Below are 27557 nucleotides of genomic sequence, written 5' to 3'. Positions count from 1 at the left end.
TGGCACCTTTTATGATGATGACTATGGCACCACCTGACGTGTTAATAGGGCAAGAAATCACACACCTTCCACCACCATTCTCCTGGACACACCCTGTACCACATGTCTTCTTCAACACACCCTAACTTTTTCTCCCCACCACCCTGATGCACAAAGACTTTTCATTCTCGGTAACTCATTTTGTAAGTACATTCCCCGTGTTCATTCTTCCGTAAGATGAAAACCCACAACTAGTGAAGTTTTTGTGTATTAATATTATTTTTTTCTCTCTTTGCAGGCCGTATTAGTTAGAGTGATGATAGACACAGTGCAGCGCTGATGGTGAAGACTCTCATGGACACAGATCCTTGACACAAAACCATTGGGAACATTTTAATGAGGTTGGAGGAAGAGTCTTGTATCTTTTTCAGGAAATACATACGTGATACAGTTTAATCCACGAGATACAGTAATACAGTTTACTTCACGAGATACAATAAAGGAGTATCCCATAAGATATAAAAATACAGTTTATTCTAGAAAACTGTACATTGATTGCACTAAATAATAAGAATTTAGTACAACAATGGTTACATATATTGTAGTAGATAAGTACACTTGTATTGGCAGTAGTAAGTACACGAACATGACGACAACCTGGACTCATACAAGTGTCAGGATCTAACCGCTGTAAATGAGCCGAGTCAATTACCATCTAACCGCTGTAAATGAGCCGAGTCAATTACCATCTCAGGAACAAAACTACAAAACCCGAGTCAACTTAATCTAACTTAACATGGGTTTAGTCTGACTTGGGTTTGTTATCACTACAGAGTTGAATTTGACAGCTGGTTGAACGGAAGCTTTAGTTAGTTTTGAGGTCACTTTCAAAGGAGGAAAAATTGGCCACATCCTGGTGAGGTTGTGTCGCCGTGGCCAGCCTTTGTCCCCCACTCGTAACAATATATATTAGTTTTTTTATGTTTTTGCTCCTTTAAACGTGTTTTTTGTGTCTTGCTTTTATGATTTATTATGTAATACATCTTTAGTGAATTAATTCGTTTTACTAATGATAGATGTATTTGTATTTTACTCATTTATTTGTGATTTTCATTGAATTTATCAAATATAGAAATTTGAATTGATTAAGATATTAGCATATATACTGTATGTGTTTAGAATGCGTTTGGTTAGGTGATGTGCTAATTTCAGTGTAGTGACTTGGATACATGCACTTAGTTGGCAAGAGTTGTGTCATCAAAGGAGACAAAGGCGACTGAAAACCTCGTACTTTTGTGTGAGTCAAAAACACAACATTCAATTCCATATTTCACACAAAGACAAAATGTAATGGAGGTTAGTAGAGGAGTGTACAGTAGCTCTAGTGAGTGAAGTGTGTGGGTTCCAACACTCCAGGGTCCAGAGGGCCGGGGGGGTCCGACTCCCCGATGGTGATGAAACAGCTTACAGTCGCCATGAAGGATCCCATCTACATCAACCCGCCCTCCAGGACCAGTCCGCTGCCCGACACCGTCAAGGGGGTGAGTACTGCTTGTCACTCGCTTCTGCCTTGTACTTATTATTGTCATTTTTTCAGTCCTCCGGCGCGTAGCCGGAGGGAACCTGGAAATACTGTCTTTCAGGTCGTTCACCCGCCCGTCTGTGCGTGTGAGTTATTAATTAACGTAATATATGAAGAACAAAATGACATAACCCCCGATGTATGGCACAATTCTGTCTTTTATGAACCTTTCGGGTAAGTTGTTGCGGCACCAAGATCGTTTTCATAATCATTTATTCTCGGGTGAGATTAACAATAAATATTTTATTCTCTCAGTTTAGAGAGGTTGTGGGCACTCTTGATGAGGCTTAGCCAGTCTGAGGCAGAAGCCTCAGACTGGCTAAGCCTCTACGTTTAGGACTGTTGTTGGATATACTCGTGTGGTCAAGGCGTCCCCAGGTGGCTAAAACAGCACACAAAGTCATCACAAAAGCAGAAAAGAACACACACCCTTGAGAGATGACATACGATAGTGTTGTTGGATCGGCTTCTCTCTTATTATCTGATAGTAATAAACCTGTTAAGACAAGTCCTGGCATTTTAGAATATGCTGCCTGATAAGTATCCTTATTCCCAGTGTAAAAACATTGATATCTTTAAAGAGTATAATCATCTTAACTTACCGCCAGTTTTCATTCTCAAACAAAACTGTAAATCAAAAAACAATTATTATAATTCTAAATTTATTCTGTATCTGTTTTACTGAATGTTTATCCTGGAAGCGTAAATATTATTTGGTGGTACTGGTGAGGTGAGGCGGGGCGAGGGACACACCTGCTAGGTCAGGGGAAATACCTTGCGTGTGTCTCACGCTACACCTCCTCCTCACACTGCAGGTTCATTTTCCTGTTCCTCGCTTTATGTATAGTACTAAACACGTACATGTTGCATTTTTATTGACTAGTTTAACAACAGAACATATGTACACAACATATACACACAACACGTACGCGCGTGTACGTGGCGAGTGTGAAATCTCTAAACCGTAGCGACGTCCACACCATTCGGCATAAATACACATGTTGACACATTAACCCGCGTGTTATGACAGGTCTAGTGGGACACAGGTATTACTTAGCGCACGTGTGTGTGGAAGAGTGATGGTGGTAGTGTGTGTGGGGGGAGGGGGGAGACCAGCCATTGTTATACAGTATTCAAGTCCCACCCGTTCGAGTCCCGAGTCCAAGAACGAGTCCCTGATTAAAGGCTCGGCTGCTGTGTCGTCGACAACTCAGTGACAAGACTGAGTCCTTATTACTAAGACATAGGTGAAGGGTGATGGTGAGAGTGTGGTGGAGGAAAGATGGTGAGGATGTAAGGGGAGTGATGGTGAGAGTGTGGGGGGAAGTGATGGTGAGTGGTGAAGGAAAAGATGGTGAGGATGTAAGTGATGGTGAGAGTGTTAGGGGAAGTAATGGTGAGAGTGTGGGGGGAAGTGATGGTGAGAGTGTGGTGGAGGAAAGATGGTGAGTGTGTGTGGGGGAGGAAAGATGGTGAGAGCTCTGAGTGTTGTTGTGAACTTGTGAGGGAGGCGGGGTTGGGCGGGGCGGGGTAGGGCAGGGCTGCGGTCATGAAGCCTGCAGGTGTGTTGTGGGAGATAATAATCTTGTGATACGTGCGGTCAAGGGTCGCTGTAGAATGAAGGAAGGAGGAGGTGGGAAGGGGGGGGGGGTGGGTGTTGGTGTTAACAGGTGTCTCTATGGTGCAGTAACGGGGACACTCTGTATAATACTTGGTCTGTCACATTAGAGCAAGATAATTTGGTCTAAATCTCATTAAAAGATAATTGTTGAATGTTGTTATTTAATGATGATAGAAATACGTATATGGTGGAGTTGTGTTAAGGTGGGATAGAACTTTTGTTGTGGTGCTTGGTAATGAGTTAGTCTTTGGCGGTTTATGGAAGTTCTAATAATTCTTGACTTTTTAGCCTTGAGCACCAAAGTCCGTTTTACACAAGAGATACATAGTTATTTATGCATAGTTATTCATCCATAGTTATTTATAAATAGTTATTCATACATAGAGAAGAATAGACCATGTAGGAAACGTTTTGAAAATAATTTTTTTTCTTTGTCTTCAAATTTTCGCTACATAGAACCACTAAAATTGACAAGAGGTTGCCAAAAATTACCCATCCTCCAAACCAGTTGTGAAGGTTGATGGACAAGAGTTGTGAGAGGCAGCACGACGGGGTTGGGTTGTAGGGGTTGTGAGTGAGGGTAAGTCTGGCGTGAAAGCAGTACTGTCTTGTGTTGTCAGGGTCATCCACACCTCAGGAACAGGAAACTTCAACAAATGTCACCGGTCCCTTTGTTATATGTCAGAAGCCACACTTATGTATGTGTGTGTGTGTGTGTGTGTGTGTGTGTGTGTGTGTGTGTGTGTGTGTGTACTGCCACCATCATAATTATTTCTTACACCTTCTCTTCAATCCTTAACCATTTATCTTTTGTTTATCTTCTCTTTATAGTTACTACAACATGTCTCTGTGCTTCCCCACATTCTCTCCCTCTTCATTGTCTTACCATCCCGTTGTTTCGTGACTCTAGTTATGTGTTGCCATGGTCTCTGTTTACGTCATTCTCTCCGGTATGTGACTCGGTACTTTACTTCCACAGTGAGTCTATAGTTGCTATTGAAGAAGAGATTGTGTGCAGCAAGGAACAGTATCTTACATGAGGTGGTTTCCTTTTCCTTTCGAGGGCCGTTTCTTAGGTTGTGGTAAAAGGGTGTTGGGATTTTTCAATTTCCACTGGAAATGTAAATGTAAAAAAAAAATATCGAAGTGATAACCGTAGTAACATTCTGATATGTTCTTATTACCAGCATGCTGTGTGTACTATTCCAGATGATACTAAATGTTACATAATACTTCCTTGAGATAAATGTACAGCATATATCAGGTGCCTACAAGAGAGCTCAGGTTCTCAACTGGCTCAACCATGTTAATCGACTCTGTTTCTGAGTTCTTCTGGCTAAACAAACTGTTTCAATATCAATACAAAGAAGGAGCGTGGATGACTCCTCCCTACGCACACCAGCAGAGGGGGAGGTGTGGGCTGCGTCTTGTACAGTGGTTGTTGGTGGATCTCACACTCCCGTCAATGGCCATCGGCCTGTACCCACAACATAAGAACATAAGAACATAAGAAAGTGGGATACTGCAGGAGGCCGACTGGCCCATACAGGGCAGATCCCTTTCACACCCATCCCAGCACTTCCATGTGCCTATCCAACTTCGTCTTGAAGCTCCCTAGCGTCCCCGATCCTACTATAGCAATCGGTAGCCTATTCCACATATCCACAACTCTATTACCAAACCAGTGCTTGCCTATATCCTTTCTGAATCGAAATTTATCTAATTTAAAGCCATTTGTTCTAGTTATTTCGTTATTACTGAGCTTCAGAACATCTTCCATTTTACCCTTGTTAATCCCACTTACCCACTTGTACACTCTATCATATCTCCCTAACTCTACGCCTCTCTAATGAATGTAAGCCTAAGCTTTTCAGTCTTTCTTCTTCATATGGAAGGTTTCTAATATTATGGATCATTTTTGTCATTCTTCTTGTACTCTCTCCAAAGAATCTATGTCCATTCTATAATAAGGACACTAGAACTGAACCGCATAATCCATGTGTGGCCTCACTAAATGCTAGGTAAAGTTTCAAGATAACGTCAGCAGTTCTGTTACTCACAGACCTAGATATGAACCCAAGAATCCTTGTTTGCCTTGTTGCGAGCGCTAATACATTTTTTCTAGGTTTCAAGTCGTTGCTAACAAATACACCTAGATCTTTTTCACAAACTGAGTTTTCTATTTCCGTGTTACCTAGTTTATACTTAACGTTTGTATTCGTCTTCCCTATCTGTAGTACCTTGCATTTATCAGTATTAAAATTCATTTGCCAGTCTACTGACCACTCATGTAAGGTATCTAGATCTCTTTGAAGGTGTTCAAAGTCACTGTCTGAATTTATCACAGTAAGTCACCTCAGTCTTTACCTGGCGAGCACAACTCCTCTGTCTGTCTTATCTCTATCCTTCCAAAGACTATAGTGGAAAACTTGAGCTTAATCTCTCAATTAAAATTAATTCCAAAATGAGAGTTCTTTGGTGAGTGATGTTGGCTTGAGTACTCAGCTGAAAAAAAAGAGAGCGAAAGAAAAGGATCAGTTTAAAGTGCTGGAACAGTACGGTAGCTCACACATCACTGACCCAAGTGTGTGTTCGTGTGTCCTACTTGGAGGGAACTCTTGTGCGGCGAATACAATTAAGTACGACAGGTAACACGTCATGGAAAGGGCACGTTATTTACAATTTCTATTTTAACTGATTTACAAATTAGGTAAAATTGTTGATGTGTCCTCCGAGATGTGTATTGTGCCAGGTGTTGTTATTGTCATCACTGTTGCTGGGTAAACAACAGTAATGGTGCTGCTTGGAACACCAGTCATAAAGCAACTCGGAGTTAAGGTGTAGGTCCATCTGCGTGGTGGTGACGGTGGCCACTTCTTTGCCTGAGGCGATCTATAAGTATGACTCTTGATTTAGTTAGTGAGACACAGCAGGTGGCAAGGTAGAGCAGCGCTCTACCCTGGATAAAAGTTTGGGTAGAATTTGGTGAGGCCGCGGATTCGTAATGCCGAAAAAGACGAGTGTTGCCACCACCACCTCCCACATAGCAGGTGGAGAGCGCGGACCTCCCTCACACGGGTGTCTGGGGCCCCGATTCTTATGAATTATGTCGTGAAAAACTTCCTTCAACACAAAAGTAGCAGACACCTGTACATGGAAATATCTTGCAACTTTTCATTTCTATTTTATTTATCTCTCAAGATTCTAAACACAGTCTCCACACTAGGATTTATCTATCTATTCATATACCATTACTCAAGGCAAGATTATATCTTTGTCCCAACTTTTTCTAAGTACATTGTAGCCGGGTACTGCAGCTGAGGGGTGCTACAGTTGCACGTCAGAGATGTAGGTGCTGTAGCCCGGCCGGTGTATCTGCATCACTGTAACACAGCCAGACTCTGCCACACACCAATTCTACCTCATCCTCAACTACACACTGACTCGCATTACCAAGAGATTTTTGTTTTTATTAGCTTGATAGAGTTTCTTACATCAACACGTCACAATTGGTAGTTAACACCAGTCAGCAACAGAGGTGGTAGAGCGAGAGGGTGGGTCTGGGTAGTGACCACGCGGTGGCAACACTCCACATTCCACCTTCCTTACTCCTTCCTAAGCAGAACTGAGGAGGACTGAGATGGTCAGTGTAGCTTCTTCGGCCGTGGTGCAGGTATCTCGCGCGTCTTCTCCCCGTCCTACCTCGCTTAACACCTCCCTAAACCCCCCAACATTGTTCCCGGATCATTCCTCTGTGCTGGAGGTCCCTGTCAGAGTACAGTAAGAAGCATTACATAAGGTGTCACAGGGATTGTAGCGAGTGAAGAGGCTGGGGATGTTAGTGTTGTGATGGGGCGGTTCACCTGTGCCCGGAGTCACCTGGCGGGCCCAGGAGTCACCTGCCAGGGTAGTCCCGGGATGTTGTGGTACCCAAGCCCCGTCACACTCCTCTCGGGGCCCTAAGGGCTATGATGGAGCGCCTCTCTTACGTGCCTCTCTGTTTTGTGGTTTTGTGATGGAACAAGTCTCAGGTGTTTGGATGTGACGTGATTTTACAGGTGATACGAATTAATCATTGGATAACACTTACGTGTGAAGACAATAGTGAGATTGTGCCCTAAGCTTGGGAAGTAAATGCAGTGGATCTTACCGAAACTTTCAAATGAGGATACTAGGTGGCTTAATGTCATGGCGTTTGAAGATGACGTGATGCGATCTGTTCTTTGGATTACGATTACCCGTGAAGAACAGTAGCAAGACCGTTTTCTTACCAAGGAAAGTTAGCGAAACCCATCCCACAGAAACCATCAGTCAAGGATCCTGGTGGCTTAATGTCAGGTCTGGGTGATGTGGGTCATCCACTAAGGTGGTGAGCTGGACCCCCCCCCACCCCCCAACACACACGCTAGCCCTAACCTTCTCCCGGGGACAAGGCGGAGTCCCAACAAACCTCTCTTATTTTTGGTGTTACAGAGTCGTATACACATGGAAGTAGATAATGTTTGTTTGTCTAGGAGTACACAGAGGCACATATGTTCAATCAGTTTAATATGGTATATATTCACTTCATGTAGATCCACAATGGAAACATGGACAAAATAAATCTCGATAAAACACAGGAAAAGGGAAACACTGAAGCAGTGTTTCCCTTTTCCTGTGTAGTTTTATCGAACGTATGAGCTCACACACACACACACACACACACAGAACTTGAAGCATCACACCCACCCAGTACTACATAGAACCAACACTCGGCAAGTGCCTCCAGTCTGACCTGTGACGACTAAACAACATAGTTTCGCTTGTCTTATTAAAAATAAAACAATTGGCAAGAAACAGAACACTTTTTTAGGAGATAAATCTAAGGAATAAATAATTCTTTTGTGAATTAACGCGTGTGTTTATGGTCAGAAAAATTAATTAATTTATTTTTGTATTTGTTAACTGGTTTTGAGTTGATGAAAATGCGTTGATTTGTTGTTACTACTGGTTATGAGAGAATAACTATGCCGGGTGTGTTAGACCTGGGGGAGAGGGAAGCCTGCCAAGTGTTGCCCCGTATATTCTCTCACTCTCACCCTGTTACTCTCACTGTACTAGACCAGTGCGCCGCGCCCCCAGGAGATCGCCCATGGCCCGTGTGTTTTATTTGTGTTTACGTTCAAGATGTCACCGGCTGTTCTGTGTTTCAGTTTTGGTAAATTAAACGAACCTTGGCGGTATTGTGCTCATTGGTGTTATACGTTTGTGTGTCCAGTGCCGTATGAAAATTTATTATATCAGTGAATTTTAAGTTGAATGATACAAGTGTAAAGTTGAGGAACACAGCCCCAGAATATGGTAGACAGTGGAGGGTGAGGAGCATTTGTGGTGACCAGTGGTGGAGGATGGCGGCGGGAGTGTAACTACTGCAGCAGTCGAGTACTCCTCAGCCTGCAGTCTTACCCACACTTCTTCCGTCCTCACCACGCATGGCGACCACTGAGGTGAGTAACTCTGGCCACGCCTCCTTCCCGCCTATGTCCACGCTCCCCCCTCTCATCCCCACACTCCCTTCCCCTTGGAGAATATTTCTTCCCGCGGTCACATATATCGTTGGATCACATGGGTAATAGTCCTCCTCCTCCTCCTCCTCCCAGCTTATGTCACCTTACGATTAACCACTCAAACCCTAACCTAACCTAACCCAACCTTCCATTCCCCTGTTTTAATCATGAGGTGAAGTAAGCTGGGGTTAATCTTGGGGTGATCCTTCTCGTCATATGAACGTTTGTTATTGTCAGTGTCACGCTCCTGTCTCTGATCCTCTTCTCCCCCTCCAACCCCACTCACTTATCCTTGGCCTTCCTCTTGCCCCCCCCCTTCCCCTTTGTGCATTTAGTCATGCCTCTCTACCTGTAGGAAGGCTTTCTCCAATCCCCACCTTCCTCCACCAGTGGTCCTGTATTCCTCCCCGTGTGGGCATATCCCTCCCTCATTTCCACGTCCGTCCTAGGTTAGGCCCACCTGTGGGTCCCCCAATCTCTGCCACGCCCATTTAGGTCCCGCCACAATGGAAATCATTTACACGTCGCCCTCCTCTTCCCTGGCTGGCCCGCGCCCACTTGATGCTGCCTCTTAATAATACGGTGCGAGATGCTTCAGGCTGATTTTATATTTAAAACAATATTACTTGAGGTAAATGTCGCGGAAGGGGAATTTTTTTATTGAAAATACCGTGTCTGAGTTCACAGAGGTCCCCACCATTAATATTTCTCGTAAGTGTAAATAAAAGAACGTAATTAGTTGGCTTGTGTCAACTCGGCCATAAAAATAATATCAAGGTTATTGGATGGCGGATGTTGCGTTTATATCAGGTTTTTCGTATTTGTGATTTGGGCATTTAATTACTGTATGTATTTATTTTATTTAATCTTCTTGAGGGAGTTTTTATCAAATACTGTACATCTCACTGGATGTATATAACCACCTCCGTTTTGATGTAGTTATGACCAATTTATTGTCACCCTTGTTACACAGGCCAGAGAGGCACAGGGCGAGGATCTAGTCATGGTGCTGTCTGTTGTATGAGGGAAGGAGGTGTATGAGGCAGACAGACAGAGTGTATGTGTTTGGTAATCACCCGCATCTACCCTCCTCCCTTCCCCCTGCCCCTCCCTCCCCCCGCCCTCCAGGAGTTATTACCCCCACTCTCACGACAATACATTGTTTTAATTTCGATTTTGTTTTCCAATTTTCACGAAATTTTCGCGAATGGAAACACAATATTTTCTGAAACATCATAGAACTAGTGTTAAGTTACTTGAAGTTGAACTTTACCTGCAGATTATTATACTCATATTTACCTGTGACTCGCTCCATTACCCCAAGTTTTTTCTTCTTCGCCTTCGTGAGCCTCGTGTGGGATGTACGGGTCGTCGTCCACCTGCTGATCAAACACACCATTAATATTCGCTGCTCATGGGCCAGGTGTTCCTTACCCTGGGTGCTGTGCGAGTGCAGCCAGTCAGTGAAGCCGATATCTGAGTGTCACGACACACTTTATCACATACCAGTCTTAGCCAGTCAACTCGTACAATTTTACACGTTAACCCGGTTCAAGTTTTGGTTCCTGGAAACTATGACTGGAATCTGGCGATTTCCTTCTCATTTTTATTGTAATGTATTTGTATTAGGTGTAATTCTTCTTGCCTTGTTCCGTCATAACTAATTTGTTTTATGTTAATCAATATCATAATATTCCTGTACAAACAGCTGGGGGGCGATGTTACCATGAGGTAATGTGTTAGTGAAGATGGTCTTGATTTCCAGAGTTGGTATTGACATTAGTCTGACCCAGGAAGGCAGAGTGTAGGAGGGGAGAGTGGTGCATTTTCCGCCAGTCAAGGTGCTGATCAATGGGTTGTGTGGCGTGTGTTGACAAGACCTTCCTGACTTGATGGGTCTTTACCTTTACTGTACAGGACTAGAGCCATTCTTGGGGGCGTCTCCAGGTGTTGGAACACGACAAGATGTGGACTGACGGTGACTGGTAAGACACAGGTCTCGGCCCGTACCACCATGACTGGCATTGTGGTCCTCGTCCTTCGGCCGTACCCAACCTTCTCTGCATCACCCTCCCTTATCCAGTGCCTATTGTCTGTATTCCATGCCCTTGTCCTTCACCTGTGTTACCCCTTTCATAATCCTCGCTTATAACCTGCACCCGTGTCCCTCAGTTATGTCCTTCAGCCGTGTCCCTCAGACGTATCCTTCAGCCGTGCCCCCTCAGCCGTGTCCCTCAGACGTATCCTTCAGCCGTGCCCCCTCAGCCGTGTCCCTCAGACGTATCCTTCAGTCGTGCCCCTTCAGCCGTGTCTCTCAGCCGTGTCCCTCAGACGTATCCTTCAGCCGTGCCCCCTCAGCCGTGTCCCTCAGACGTATCCTTCAGCCGTGCCCCCTCAGCCGTGTCCCTCAGCGATGTTCTTCCTTCGTGTCCTTCAGCCATGTACCCTTGACCGTGTGTTATGTCCTCTCTCGGGTATTAACCTGCATTAGTCACCCTCAGTATATCCTTGTTATCCCGACGGTTTAATGACGCTGGCTGGTGATAACGACCTGCATGGTAAACACGGCAGGCCAGGCATTGGTATGTGGCTGGTCCTGAAGGCTGGCGTCCTGAAGTGGCGTCGGGCATCCTGGCGCTGCTTGACCTACACCGGAGAAGTGATGTTGTTATTGTATATTTGAGTAATTTAGAACGAAGAAAACTATGGATTGATCAGCCCAGCCGTGTTAAGACATATTTGAGCTTCATATTCAGATTGACAAGAGAAACGGGAGAAATAAAAATTTTGACAAAAGTACGATTAACGTTTTCAGTTTTAAATTCACAAGATGTAATCAGAAATGGGTGTATTAAGTATTCCCGACAAAGAGGGTTGTAATATCTGGTGCTAGCGAGTAATAACAGTGATTCCACGCAGATGTCTTCTCGTGCAGAGTCTGGAGTGTTGACTTAGGCCCGCAGGCAGGAACACGAGGGCAGTAAAACCAACGGTGCGTTCAGGACCAGCGTCTGGAATGTTGGGTGCTGAGGCTGAATGGAAGATTATTGTGCAGTGAATCAAGGAAGGAGAGGCCCTCATTGTGATTATATTAGCAGTGAACCTGGAAGTATTTACTGCTTTAAAGACAATTCATGGTGGTGGAGGAAGTAGGAATGTAAATGATGTATGTCTGTCGTGTGAAGGTAAACACGTAGGTGATGGTTGTGGGGGACAGTGACGAGTGAGTGACGGGTGACGGACAGCTGTGTGACGGGGGCTCCTTTGAGGTAAGGAGCAAGGAACAACTCCTGCTTCTGTTTTGAGGTCGGAGTCATCTCAAGGATAGGTAGCCGGGGGAGTGACCCACTGACCCTGGGAGTGACTGGTGGGGTGACCCTGGAGAGAACTGTAGGAGTGACCGTGAGTAAGGAGAGAGTGACCCAGAGTGATGGAAGCAGCAGGGACTTCACCAGCACTATCGGCTTCTCAGACACGTCAATGACTTGTATGCTCCATAGAAGTGCAGGTCTCACAACATATTTTTGTCATTTGAACATTATTGTTGAGTGGCCGCAAGAGATTGGAGGAAGACAGCAGAGTTAATTGCCTTTCATGACTTGGAGGGCCGCGGACTTGTCCTCGTGGAAGAACTGCGGCTGTGTCCCTGGGGAGGAGCACCAGTCCTGCTAACCTGCCGCTGATAGATGAGACCGCAACCCACCGCAAGATCTTGTGGGTTTCATGTTTTCATTCATTTCTCAGAATATCTTTGTTAGATGACAAAATCACCCCCCCCCCCTCGCGTGTATTTATTTATTTATTTATTTTTTTTGTGTTGGCTCGTTGTGGAGTGTAGTAGGAGGGTGGTGTAGTAGCTGAATCGGGGGGAGGAGGGTACAGTCGCTCAAAAAGTAATATGAAAAGCGGGGTCCGATGGATGTCAAAACGAACAATACAACCCACTGTTGTCTGGTCTTCTACCATTTTCCCAAAACATACGTCCGATGTGTCATAATATTGTTCATGACAATATTTTTGTCATGAACAATATTTTTTCAGATACTTTATTGAGCGATTGTACACGTGTACCTGGTAGGGCAGGGTACGTGGGGTGGGGAGGTGTTGGTGTGTACATGGGGGGGGGGGGCACACTTATACATCATCCACCTGTCAAACACACCGTGATGGTATGCGTGTGTGTGTGTCGCCGTCACTCTGTACACACGACTAAATTAATTATCAGCGGTTGTTTGTTTCTCTTTACCTGTTAGACTCTATGACTGTTTATTTTATCTGCAAAACCCATTAGGGGAGGAATGTACACGAGGATTAATGCAGTGTGGGAGGTGTTAGGTGTCGTGTGTGTGTGAGTGTGGATGTTGTCACAGTAATGTTGATACACTCAGACAGACTCGTTACCCCCAGTGACTCGGGCGTGTACTGGCGGTCATCAGTATCAGGTGTGCGGTGTGTATGTGTGTGTTTGTGTGTATGTGTGTGCGTGTGTGTATGTGTGCGATTTACTGTACTTCATAGTAAAAAAAATGACTTTTGTATGCCTTGTAACAGACAGTAGAGACTCGCTTTTAACACCCCCCTGTCTTAGATCCTTCTAGTCTTTGGTATAAGTTAATGAATTATGTTAGATATAGGACGTCTCTATCTGCCTCTGTTCTCTAACTTTCTGATGATAGGCGAAACGAATATAAGCTCACAGCGACAGTTAATAGAAAACACAGATTCTTGACACCTTACCCCCCTCCTCCCTCCCCCCCTCCTCTCCACAAGAAAAAACCACAGCGGGCGAGCGAACGTTTTTTGGTGTTATTTCTGGTTGACGCTGTTATTTTGCTGTTGTTAACTTTTGTGTTTTTGTTTTTAAAGGTTTGGGTTTACTTATAATCGCCGAAAGCAAGTCTAGTGTGGTGTTAAAAGTGAGAAGGGTTGTTGGCCTGTGCAGGGCTGCGTGGGTGTGGTGCCTCCTGGTGGTGAGACCGTGCTGGTGGGTGACACGGCTTTCTTTCTTGTGCTTGTGTCCAGTAGGGGCTCTACCACTATTATAATACTATATCCAGAAAAATCGTGGCCCAATAATTCTGAGACACCGTTGACACACTCACCACTTGCACTTCTCCCGTTGACACACTCACCACTTGCACTTCTCCCGTTGACATACTCACCACTTGCACTTCTCCCGTTGACATATGCGTCGTTTCGCAGGTGTATACTTCCTCCACCAGAGCCATTCGAAAGGTTCCTTCACAGTGTAGATTATACGTTTGGTGTTCATAATGGTGTTCTGGTGCGTGAGGTGAAGCGATGTGGTGGTGTTGACCTCCTGTTCTGCTGGTGTTGGTAAAGCTTTGTTGTAATCTTGATTGGAACTTTTTTATTTGACGATCCTTTACTGTCTCCGTAATGGATGATTTATGCGTCTTGACCCATTGCATGTTAAGTTTCACCCTGTATACCGCTGTTTGGATATTTGTGGATATTTTCTTCGAGTTGTCTTTAGCCTTTAGTCTTGTCTTATTCTTCCCTGTTATTTGTTTTCTTCTTTAGGGTTTTTATGCCCCTTGATCCACCCAAACATAAAGTGACGGAAGAGGCCTATGTCAATATGACTGCTTTCGTGGCTGACTTATATACAGAAGCTTAATTGTCGTTCTCATTGTACACAGTTATGGCGTCTCATCATTGTCTCATAGAAGGCGCCTCGCTATTCTTTATTCACCACGTAATCAAATTTTATCTTGTTCTTTGTGATAGTCGAATGTTCAAGGCGGGGTTTGACTTTGCTTGTATAATAATTTAGACATTTTACACACCATAGACAATAAATTCGTTTAATTATGATATGTGTTAGTATTATATAGGTGACGAACTGATTGTATTTAAGAGTCAATGTTGTTTTAATAAGGTTAATATATCGCAGACTACAGACATGGGAGTCTAGGAGTGCAGGAGTGTCTGATGTACAAGTCGATTGAGAATGTTGGGTGCTACTATAGTCAGCGGTCTACCGAGCTGGAGTTGGCCTACCGGGATATTTACAATGTAACGTCTATTAACCCAACCTAACCTAACTTAACGCTAGAGTGTAAATACCCCGATACACACAACTCCAGCTCGGTATACCACATACTATAGTAACACCGAATGTTGTTCACGAAGACCTTGATGACTCATGAAGTACCTGGGTAAATACAACAACAACAACAACAACAATTAACACCAGTAATATATCTCTGGCTGTAGTTACCAAGAGAAGGTGTGTGTGTGTGTGTGTGTGTGTGTGTGATTTGCTCGTGGGTATGGGACGTTGGGGACATACAAACGACAGGGAGGGAAGAGGTTATGTGACCATGGAGGTGCGTGTGAAGGTGGAGGGGCTAGGGAAGGGTGTTACCTACACTGCGGTGTCTCAGTCTCTCTTCTTAACTCGTCAGCCCCATACCTGCCGCACCTCACCTTTGACCTCCAACATCCTCGAGACACATGACCTTCACGCTCTGGACCGTACTGCACCCCTCTCCTCCTCCCTCTACCATCCTTCCGTTCCCGTCGTGTTTTAATTTTTTACCTGGCATATACCTGAATTTGATTCCGGGTGGCTCTTCCTACCCTCGCACCTCTCTGTTACAGAAGATAGACGGTGGTCATGTTGGTTACAGAAATAATGGGTCGGCACAACTTAACCTAGCCTTGTCATTAATTGGGGGTCCATTAGGATTGGGTCCTAATCCTAGAATTAAAATTTGGTTAGATTAGGTTGGGACGTTTTAGGTGTGAGGCCCTTGTGGCCACTAACTTTGTTTAAATAAAGACTTTATTTTCACTGCTTTGATGATGTTGGTTCCTTTTGTACGCTAATGAAAGAAAAAACCCTGCTAGTCAACGACGTGGCTGTTTATTGGATGTAACACTCGCCTTCTGATTCAACGGTCGTGTTCGAGCTTTCTCGGAGTCGAAGGTGCTAAATTAAAATCCGCTTAAGGCTCTAATATCCTTAAAAATAAAGTTATATACATTTGAGGCTTCTTAAAATAAACCGCAAGTCCGTAGAAAAACATTAAATATATTATTTTTTCACCAGGGAGCAAGAGGTGAATGGACACATCTGGCCACATTGTCTGGTTACGGTTATGTTTGTTTACAAAGCTGCGCTGTGGACGGTTGCGATTTCTTCTGAAAGTTATGAGGTCATGTTCAAAATATTTAAGCCTTTTTCTAAATGAATTATAGCAGATTTCCTATACTGACTGAAATATTTTAGTCACAGTATCAAAGTTAATACAGGCTTTTCTTTTTCTGCAGCTAGTTTAACATTGAACCTTTTGCATTTTGTACAAACTTCCTTCAGATGGTTCAAAATGTCATCAGACTTTCACCAATGTGTTCTATGTAATCCCTCACTCTATCCATTACTACACCAGACGCATCAAGTTCTCACCAGTCTGTCCTTAATAATCAGAGTTAGATTAAAGGTCAGTAGCCCAGATCATTCAGGATTTATCAGAAAATAATGGTTAATAGTTTTATGGCCACAAAGCCCTTGATTAAAGTGAAAAAAAAACACATTTGTATAGAGAGTACACATATAAACAGTAATGCCTCCTAATAGCCATTCTAGCCATATTTGTAGTTCTCATCACCAGCAAAACTGATTGATGTCTATATCTCCGACAGTCACATTCACCTTTTGTGTTTATTAATTATCAAGGCATCGAATTTATCAGCTAGTGCCTGATGCTGTACCTCGGAGCTACACTGTTGGCTGTGTTTATTGTTCCTACTGGAAGTCGAGAACAACAAGAAACCTGTATACACCCAACATAATATTAATAATTCTGCGGGAATGAAAACGAAAATTGACCTTATGTATTCAGTAATGGTGAAAAAATTTAAGGTCCAGTCTCGATGAAGATACGAGGAAATTTGACTGTCACGTTGATTTTGGAGTTTAAATGAGCCAGTTCGGTACTGTCTTAATAACCCACTAAGCTTTGGAAGTCCGGGTTGGGGACAAGGACTGCAGAGCCGGACATTAAGACAAACATGATTGGATAACAGGTTTATTATCTTTGTGGAATGTTTTCCTGCTGTCGTTCGTGTTGTCTCCCTCACACACACACACACACACACACACACACAACTTTCGTACATGAGTGTAAAAAAACAAATTACTTTGAAATTGTTCTTGTGTATTTCATCCTGTTAAGGTATCTGAGGTGGCCAGGTTAATTGGAGGTGCTGCGTCATTCAGGCTACGCTAAGCATGTGCTGTAAAGGCCAGAAGGCGGGAGATGTTTTCTGATCGAAACAGTTCCACCAGTCAGGTCAGGAGAGACAAACTGAGGCTATTAAACTCTCCCAAAAACACAAATAACTTTTGAGCTGTTAATTCTCCGACATTGTGTTTTAGGTTTAATCGAAAATCATACATCAAATTGTCTTCGTAACTGTAAGACACAATCACTGGCTCCACCATTAAGGCATGACGCGAGACTAACACCCACAATGGCGTCAATATTACGTTGCATCTCCAGTGAGATTCCTTCTCTTAACATCAGTTTGGGGTAAATAATTGCAGTAAGACCCAAACTTATAAAACTTTACGGGAAAAACGAAATTCCACTAAAATTACATTGAAACTTTAGCCTCGGTAGAGTCATGTTCTGATCTACACTTAGGGGAAAAAATAACGTGGTATTAATATTACACGGAGACTCGAGCCTTAAATATATTGATGTTCTTAAAACCAGTCCGGGGAAAAACTTAATCTTCGGAATTATTGTGTATCCGGACTTGAGTACAGTAGTCGTGTTGCGTGTCCTCCATGTTTAAGTCAGTTGCGCAGGTCTCTGGCAACACCGAGTAACTTAAGAGTGACTTTGAAGTATGCAGTAAGTCTTATACTTCAAAGTCAGTCTCTCTCTCTCTCTCTCTCTCTCTCTCTCTCTCTCTCTCTCTCTCTCTCTCTCGTTCTTTGTTGATTCTGTTATTTTTCTCACTTTAATTTTTTTTATTATTTTGATCTAAATTTCATATTTTTGTTATAATCTCGAGTTATTTTAATGTAAAAAGGGTGATGGCGTGAAGTTGTTTTTTAGGACTCCAGATTGTTGTGTTATAACCCAAAGTTATTAAATTTCTTATCATCCAATTTCTTTTTTTTTTTAATTTATTATAATTATATATATATATATTGATGAAATCACACAGGAAAAAGGGAAACAATGGAGCACCTTAGCTTTCGTCTTTATTCAAGACATCTTCAGAGGCAACAGAATTACAAGGACCAAGAGAGTCTTAAGTCCACAGGGTGACCTTACTAAACATGAGGTCAGGTCATGAACATATACTGTATATATCATGTAGATCCACAATAGAAAGGTGGACAGGATAAATCTCGATAAAATCACACAGGAAACAATGGAGCACTTTAGCTTTCGTCTTTATTCAAGACATTTATATATCTTTCGTAATATTTATGATGTGACGTAACTGTACGATGATCCTGAGTCTACCATTATTATTTTGAAATCTCAGAGAATGATTTCAAAATGATGCATGAGGCGGAGAATCCACGTTTGGATTTTTTTCTTCTATACAGCGATTTTATTTTTTTTCGCTACATATAATTTAGTTTTCACAAGATAATGTATACTCATACCACTACTCATACTCATACCAATATTACTTAAATAACACGAGATTACTTTGATATCGAGGCTGATGTGTCAATCCACCCAAGCCAGGAGTCGGATTCACAGAGGTCATGAACGATAATATTGTCCCATAACTTGTGGCGTTTAGCGGACAAACTTTCTTTAAACAACGATCTTTGTGTAAATATAACGCCATTTTGAGCTTTAGTTAAAATGTTTTGGTTTAAATTGAGTCAAATAGATGCTAAAAGAACTCAGAGTATACGGGCGATGGAATTAAGCTCATTACAACACTTGGTAGCCACTTGATAGGTGTGGCCTGTGCTGAGTGCTGCCGACGGTAATCTGATGCTTGTTCTGTGATGGCCAGGGGCAGGTGGGTGGGTCGTGGGGGTGCTGGGGGGTGAAGGGGTGGTGGAGTTACTTCAACCTGGGAATGTCTTGCAAGTTTTTTGTTCAGTGTTAGGCAGAGTCAAGCTTGGTTGATTCTTTCTTTTATGTAAGGAACTGTGTGTGTGTGTGTGTGTGTGTAATACGCACATAACATTGGTAATAATCATTATATAATACGGGGTTATGTGCAATCTATGGGTCTTCATAAATTATATAAAGTTGAAGTTACTTAGTGTTTGTAACCAGTGAGGTGAATCTTTGTGTTTAATTGTTAATGATTGATGTGTTTACTAACATAAATACCTGTATACGTGCTTAAAAAAACATTAGTGTTTGGAAGCGGATACGGAATCTATAAATCCAGAAACCTCACTATTTTCGTTCTTCATAACCACAATAATTAACTACTGCCTTGAAGTTACAGAATATAAATAGCATACACTCTTAAGTTATTCCTTTAACATTATTACGGTTGTCAGTGAACGGGGGCTAATCGTTTACGCTAATAACTGGATATTGACGTTAACTGAGACAGTTGGGTTTGAATTTGGTGGGGCGGCAAGTGTTGGGGTTGTGGTTAGTTTAATTTCGGGAGGTTCAGTCATTAGCTACTGGTGTAGTTATGTGTTTTTGTTGTCTTTTTAGGATAACAGTAAAAAACACCGAATAAAAGCGAACTTAGAGCAAATGTTAGTTAACTGATATTTAGGACAGAGGAACTTGATTAATTTTCATCGTTTATTACTTTCTATCTTAATTGCTTTTGTATATTTTAAGGATTTTTTCACTATGTCGCATAACGACGATTGAGTATAATAATATAGCAACATAAGTGTCCAGTATTAGATTTCAGGGACAGTTCACTGCCTTTGAAGCACAGTCTGTCGTCAGCCTCCCAGACGTTTCTCAACCCTGGGTCAGTAATGCTGTTATAACTTAATATCGATATTACTGCTTAACCTTCGCACAAGTTTGATTACTGGGACATTTCGAGAGAAAATACAAATTTATAAGTTTGTCATACAACGAACTTAGTTTTCTCATACAAATGTGTTACAGAAAATGTTTAATTACTCGGGGTAACTCGTCAAAATAATATCATTTATTTTATTTTAAAGGACTGTGCATGCACGATATTTTCACATACTTATAAGTTTTAAGATTTTCATATATATTCGTATTTTAAATCGATCTCTTACGTTACAACAGTAAAGAGTAGAAATGGGTCGACACTTTTTTCAAGTAAATGATTTTCACGAACTTTCAGACTAAATACATAATGATTCATCATGTGGGGAATGATGATCTGAAAATACAGTTACTCTGCTATCAATACTTTCTTGAACCTGTGGATAAAGCAGCAGTGAAAAAAATCCCACTGAACTGTAGGAATTATTACTCGTATCACTGAATTCAAGGCCAATAAAATAATCGGTCAACTGCAAATTCCTTGTATGTGCCCACCTCAGGCCTTCGAACACTACTGTATACGTCAGGGTAGATTGTATATGTATGTTTTAGATGCAAAAATTTTCACACAAGCTGATGATGTTTCAATAAGTATCTGAATTATTATTTCTCGCCCGATCCTTTTGGTCTTCATGTAAGTCTTATCTTGGTGTCTGTTTACCTCTTGAATGGAATTATTAAAAGACTTTGCTTGAAAAGATTGATGGGCAGCTCTTTAGTGTGAGATAAAAAGAGTTGTTGTGCTTCGTCAGTGATGCGATAGTCACGTATTGTAGTCTCTTGCTGGTGTCTTCAATAGAGATGAGTTGCGTCGTGTATACTTGTTTATCGAGGTTTGTATGGGGCAGATTACATACCCTTATTTTTTGTAATACTGATACACGAGACTTTGTGTTTGGTATAGATTGTGTCCCTCTGTATAAGTATTTTCATGTATGTGTTATGTGGTAAACTCAATAACAATGACCCTTGTTTGTTGCAGGACTGGAACCCACGCAGTCTGTCCACGTTCTCGACGTTTGGAGGCGGGCAGGGCTCTCCACCCCTGATGGGCCTCAACGGCCACGCCAACGGCACCATTCACGTTAACGGCACAAATGGAGTGGGCGGCGGCGTGTCTGTGTTGGTCACGCCCACCAAGACCAACGGCACAGTGACAGTGAACGGGTCCATGCCGCCTGACCTCCTGGATAGTCCTGATGTGATCCCACACTGCCACAAGCCGCCCCACAGCCTCGGTCCGGAGATAGTGAGCCATGTTCCCAAGCCTCTAGGGATGCCCGTAGTGCCCCCCAGCGTGGAGGGGGTGGTGCGCCCCCGCCACACCCATAGCAAATCTTTGGTGGGGGACGAGCTGCAGCCCTTGCCCGCCCCCAGACACACACACTCACGCTCCCTCGTCGACAATATGGACCTTCTCCCTCCGAAGTCTCCTGACGGGGTGAGTTCAGAAACTTCTTGTCTTGTTTAATCTGAAATAACGCCACCTTCAATATTCCAGGCCGAATTATTCTAGTTATAACCACCATCTAAACTTAATATCTGTCTACCACCGCAGTGTCTCGCTACACACCCATTGACCCTTGATGAGCTAGTGTAGTACGGCCAAACTCCCCATCAAATATTTTAAATTCCTTGAAAGAACTGTATGGTGAGTAGAATGTTTGTGTGTGTGATGACTCCTCCGCCGCCACCATGTTCATACAGTTACATCGTCTTTAAATGAGTTAACGAAAACAACCGTTCTCTCTCTCTCTCTCTCTCTCTCTCTCTCTCTCTCTCTCTCTCTCTCTCTCTCTCTCTCTCTCTCATCCTTTCTGGTTAATTCATTCTTGATGGTTTTTAACTTTGGCTCCAATAAAAAGCAAGTCTTAGAATGTGAGTTACATCCACCTGACGTACGCAAAACCACCACAAAAATCACACTCTGCCATCATCAACACGTACAATATGTAACGCTGGACTTGTTTATAAGTGTCTTAATTGTCTTAACTTTCCCAGTAACGTTACACTCCGCCTTCTGTTATCTCTCATGAGTACAGCCCGGTAGATGGTTAACTTCTCCTCAGTTCACGAATCTTTTCTTAGACATCCCAAATATTTTCACCTGCAACTTGTGCAATAATCATGGCATTATTGACACACCCGCCACCACACTGTAACCACACCCCGGGTTACTCGGTGACTCTGCACAACACACACGGTTATAACCCTGTTTGTCATCTCCACTCTCACGGGAACTTCCTGTAGGAGTAATATTGTGGCTCACCAACCTGCAGGATTTTTCCCAACGTTGTGGAATCTGTGGTTCGTGAATAGCGGATTATTTTGTATCTTATTCCACTTGATGGATTCTTGGGTACAAATTAATGCCATCAAGTGATATACGTACCAGTAGTTATAATCCTCCAAGAATAACTTTTTGTACAAATGTCATACAAAGTAATGTAAGGCGGTAGAGTCTCCTTCAGCGTCCTGTGCGGTGTGTGGGAGTAAAAAATTTTCAATAAACTAGTAATACAGTTTATACCTGTACTAACAAACACCATTATTTAACTAACAAGCACGGCCATCCACACTACAGAAGCCCGTTTAACCTTCACCAGTCTGATCACCTGGTTCTTCCTTACTCAGGTGGGCGTTGCAGAGATCAATCTGTTCCTGGGCCCAGCTGACCGTCGCTTCGGGTTTTCTGTGGTGGGAGGCGTCGACGAAGGCTTCCCACCCAGAATTGACGAGATGGCCAAAGGTGAGTACACGAGAACTTGTCCCAGTACCTGTTGTCTTATTGTGATTTTCTCTTCAGCAATATAATTATCTACGACCTCTTTGCTGTTTCTTGCCGTACGGAAGGATGACGATTGGTTTTTGTGGGACAAGATTGACCCAGGGAGTGAAACATAGGCTGCCACAAGAGTCTGAAGCCGTAAAGTGTGAGACAAAGATGTTTCTGGTTGGATAAGTTATTGAAGGTTGTCGTGTGTATCTTGGGGGGTAAAGTATAGAAGTTCTAATCTTTAGCTTTGTGTCTTAGGGAAGACTTCAGCTTACTTCACCTGATGATTAAACACCGCTAACCTAACGCCCCAGGAAGCGTTAGGGTGTTTAATCATCGGTTAAAATAAAGCTGGGTTGCCTTATATTCATGTGATCCAAGATTTTCAACTAGGTGTAGCGTCTGCAACGAACTCTTCATTTACCTTACTGTACTGTACTGTACTGTACTGTACTGTACTGTACTGTACTGTACGTGTGTATCTCACTTTTCACAGGGTAGAATCATGGTGTGGGAGGACGCCTGGGGTGGAGAGCGGGGGACGAGCCTAAGTGGGAGGTACACAGGGGGTCAGAGGTCACCGTTGACGTATGGTCGGCTTACTGTCCATAATAGCAGACGGATTACCTGTCAGTTTCTCAGCTTACCGCGTCAGGTGTACCGAGATCATTACTTTCCCATTCTTCTTCAGGCAGGTCGTAGTATTTCAGGGCAGGAATGGTTTTTTCCCCAGGGTGTTATGGCAGGTAAAAACCTGGACCCTTGTTGATGGATAATTGTGACGTGGTTTTCTTTAATAATAATTAGTTGTGTTTTACATATACCTTCACGTCCACCTGTGTGAATTTACCTTACGTTATATACTTATCCATTTATTTGTGTGTTTATTTGTTTATTCAGTTTTTTTAATTACATTTCTTAAATTTTGCTTATCTGTATATCTGCTTGAGAGAGAGAGAGAGAGAGAGAGAGAGAGAGAGAGAGAGAGAGAACGGTCACTTACAACACTGGCCAGCCATGAACGACCAACTCGAACAATTACACTGCGGTAAACAAGGTTCTGTGTGATGACATTCAGGTGGAAAATCCCTTCCAAATGTCACTGAAATTCGGACACTCTTTTAAAGCTTTTTTTCTGCGGGTTTTACGGGTTTTAGTCAGGTTGTGTGAGTGGGGGAGGGAGGGAGGGAGGTAAGTTGTTATTATTATTTCCACGATGTCGTCTACATGAAGGTGTTTCTAATGTAATTATTTCACTTTTATTAATAAACACGGAAGGTGGAGGCGGGGGCTGATAGATGTTTGATCAGTTCCTGGTGAAGTGGTTTGATGATGTTATCAAAGGCTGGGGGCGGGGCGGCAGAAACTCATTTTATAGCCAGCCCGACCGTTTTAGGTTATGATGGGTGGTTCGTTGTAGCTAGGATGGGTGGTTCGTTGTAGCTAGGATGGGTGGTTCGTTGTAGCTAGGATGGGTGGTTCGTTGTAGCTAGGATGGGTGGTTCGTTGTAGTTAGGATGGGTGGTTCGTTGTAGCTAGGATGGGTGGTTCGTTGTAGCTAGGATGGGTGGTTCGTTGTAGCTAGGATGGGTGGACGGTTCGTTGTAGCTAAGATGGGTGGACGGTTCGTTTTTTCTTAGTCAAAAGTTAAAAGGTAAATTTACTGTAAAAAACTTGACCTAGGCTAGACTCCTCAGGTTCTATTGTCTGCTTGTCAAAGGTGTTTAGTGTTGTGTTCAGTAATCTAACGCGTGAAAATATTGACCAGAGGATGAGAGCTGAGTTGTGATATTCTCGTTGGCCGTATCAGAGAAGGATAGTTATTAATCACCGGAACCGCTGACAGTGTAGTTTTCAGCAGATGTCCAGGTGTATTACAGACACCTGCCTAGTGACACAAGACGGATGTAAATTTCTTGGCGTCAATTCCGTTTAGTGAATACTTAACGAGAGTAGAAGAATCAGGACAGTTTTGTTTTTCGTGAGGTGAAAGTGTAAGGAGGTCGGTAGTAGTGGTCTCACTCTCATGACAACACTAGGAAGAATACCTACAGTGTGGACGTGGGCTGGAGATGTTCGCCGCTTGGTAACATCAGAGATCATTCCCGGACACTGGATGGTCTCCTCTCTCACCTGTCACCTTCCTCCCTCCCTGGAGTCTGGTGGAGGGGCACCAGGTTCGGGCAGTTGTGGCGGAGACTGTCAAACGATGCGCGACTCCAAACTCTCCCTAATTGATGAAGTGTGTGGACAGCCACAGGGGAGACCTACTGTACTTAGGCCGGCCTCGCTCTGACTCCTCCCGTGCTGACTAAATTACCTGGAACCTTCTGCACCCGGGGATATATTTTAGTATACGTATATAGATACAGTATTGGTACAGTAATACTTCCACGACTACTTTAGTACAGTAAAACACACCAGGAAGAAAGTGACTATTATTTTTATAACTTCCTGTAGTGGCTCTTGTATCGTGCGATTGATGGATGAAATAATACGAATCATCATAATTGAGTCAACAAATATGCCACATTATAAAGCCGGATTCTGTCTCACGATGTCCAAGCGGAAATGAGTCATTATTATCCGGCTCCGGTTATATTCCCCACTCAGGTAAGAGCTCGTTTTTTTTTTATCAGATTGTTTATATAGACGAGAGTTTTAAAAAAAATAATGTGTTAACAAATCCGAGACAAGTATAAGTTCTGGCGGGTAATCTCGGGTCACTTACCTGGACGATTTTACATCCCGAAACTTCCCAACTTCTCAGACTTGTAAATTGGCACTTTGTTATTTCTGAGTGGACAAGTTACTTCCATTAGCCTCACATTGATGCTCCAGCTCGTGAACTACCAAAAACAGTGATGCTTGTCTCCCCAACACCATGATAAAACACCTTATATGTAAATACCGCTATTACAATTTTGAGGATTGTGTTTTAAAACTTTGCACGATACACCCGCCCCCCCCCCCAACTGGTCATTTAAGAGCGCATTTAAGAGCGCATTTTTAAGTGGCACATTTAAGAAAGAAACAAAGATGGCGGCTACATTAACTCTTAAATTTTCTGAGATTTCACCGTAAATTGATGCTCTCTCTTATTTTTAATAGGGTGTGTGGTGACTGGGCCTATCATCGTTTATCAAGCCACTCACGGGGCTTCGTCACGCCTCGTTGTAACCTATTAAGTCTCCTGGAGTTATAGGGGCGCCGGAATTGTTGAAACACGATGTGTGTGGGGGAGGGGGGTGAATGTGCTAGGTGCTTGTTTAAAAGTGTGTTTACCGTGTTCTCTCTCTCTCTCTCTCTCTCTCTCTCTCTCTCTCTCTCTCTCTCTCTCTCTCTCTCTCTCACACACACACACACACACACACACACAGTCGCCTCCTGTTCGTAGGTGTTGACTGAGTGAGGTCGACACAGTGAGCGTCGTTGCCTGAGCCAAGTTCTTGTTGGGTAGAGCGAGGGACACAACTTCCCTATATCTAATTACTGCCACTAGTTACCCTCTCCCTCACTTGCTGTTAACACCTTCCTGCTGATACTGCTGCTGCTGTTGTGTCGCTGTTGCTGCTTCACACCTGCTATTGTTGCTGCTGGCTGTTGTCTCACACCTATTGTTACTGCTGCCTTGCTCGTGCTACTGCTGTTGCCCCACACCTGCTCCCTCACACTTACCCCTCTTGCCTTACACTTGCCCCTCCTGCCCTACACCTGCTAACTTATACCTGCCCCTCCTACTTTACACTTGTTCCCTCACACCTATCCCTCACAGCAGGTGGACGAGTCCCTGTCTAGGTGAATCCGTTTGTGGGTTAGTCCCTGTGTAGGCAAGTCCCCGTGATGAAGTCTCGATCAATACAAGACAACTTCACTAAGCTGCAGTCCCCCAAAGGCACAATTTACATAAGCGTAATATATATGTAATAATATTATTTTTTTTCATTTTTTATGTATATTTTTTCCGTGGACATGAGTCGGTCTGCCACCCACACCTCTCCTCACCACATCTAGTGCCCCCCTGCGACCCTGATAACGGCAACAGGTTCTCTCAATCCTCGTAATAATTGTGCCAAAGAACCTAAACTATGGCAGTATTAGACACAAGGGTGGTACTGTCTGTTTATTAACCGCTGTATTGGAGCGGCTATACCCTGTGACTGCCTGTGGTGGCTATTGTCCTGGGAATGTTGTGTGATAATAGTGCATTGTGTAGCCATGCATTGTACTGTTGATAGGCTACGGTAGAGTGTTAGGTTGTATATACCGTAACCGAAACATGTTCAGAAATGTCCTGGGCGTAAAAACCAAGAGCCTTGTTTTGCATGACAATGGGTAAGCAGTAACTTGTCACGCTGTAAACACTGCTGCCTCTACCACAGTGACTGTCTGGAGTTCCCGACCTTCCTACGGCAGGATTTACGGAATTTTCATAATGTATATGGGAATAAATCCTGTTTGGAATCCATGTTTACAGGTTAGGTTAGGTTCAAATCAACACCAAAAATTCTTTACCGTTATTAAGCATAATTTATTGGAGGTTTAAAATAATATCTACATAGGTAAAAAAAATACGAACCTCAGAAAAGCTTGCCATAGACTTAGCCTCACAGAGAACACACAATCACGTCAATTATACTTTGTCTGTTCGTTTTGATTGACTGCCTTTGCTTTTCTCTGTTTGCGTCTCTATTTCCCTTTGTTCCACTTGGCTCTCACCCTCTGCGCCGTCTGGGTGAGTGTGTAAGTGTGGAGACCGACTGTTTTGGGAGGTGAAGAAAGAAGTGCAGGACAGGAAGGGAACAAATTGGACGGCTCCCCGGCCTGTTTACAGTGTCATTCCCATAATTCATCAGAGACAAGCGGGGACAGGAGAAATATTTCAGGTGAGTTTACCTTTACCTGTAAATTAATGCCGACCCCCGCCTCTGATTCACGGTATTATGCAGCTGGTGACGTGTTGTGTGACGCTGTGCCGCCGCGTCACACCTGGTGCCAAGAAGTGAGGAGAGAGAGAGGGGAGGGGGTGAGTGTCTGG

General features: G+C 43.3%; 1 protein-coding gene across 5 annotated transcripts in view; it reads left to right on the top strand.

The window, feature by feature from the left end:
- The first annotated feature begins 1216 nt into the window (after positions 1-1216).
- Positions 1217-27557, top strand: part of LOC121857817 — a 273121-nt gene continuing 246780 nt past the window's right edge. Inside the window, exons 1-3 of one of the 5 annotated variants that reach the window (XM_042354070.1) lie at positions 1217-1520; positions 20726-21184; positions 22378-22492. In XM_042354070.1, coding sequence (XP_042210004.1) covers positions 1428-1520; positions 20726-21184; positions 22378-22492 — 667 coding nt within the window. In that variant the 5' untranslated portion in view covers positions 1217-1427. Of the gene's footprint in view, positions 1521-8375; positions 8669-20725; positions 21185-22377; positions 22493-27557 lie in introns of those variants that run through there. The other 4 variants (XM_042354071.1, XM_042354073.1, XM_042354075.1 and 1 more) reach the window with 4 other exon arrangements.

Source organism: Homarus americanus, unplaced genomic scaffold (assembly GCF_018991925.1).
Source record: "Homarus americanus isolate GMGI-L3 unplaced genomic scaffold, GMGI_Hamer_2.0 scaffold13846, whole genome shotgun sequence".
Taxonomy (NCBI): domain Eukaryota; kingdom Metazoa; phylum Arthropoda; class Malacostraca; order Decapoda; family Nephropidae; genus Homarus; species Homarus americanus.
This window is presented reverse-complemented; position numbering and strand designations above follow the sequence as displayed.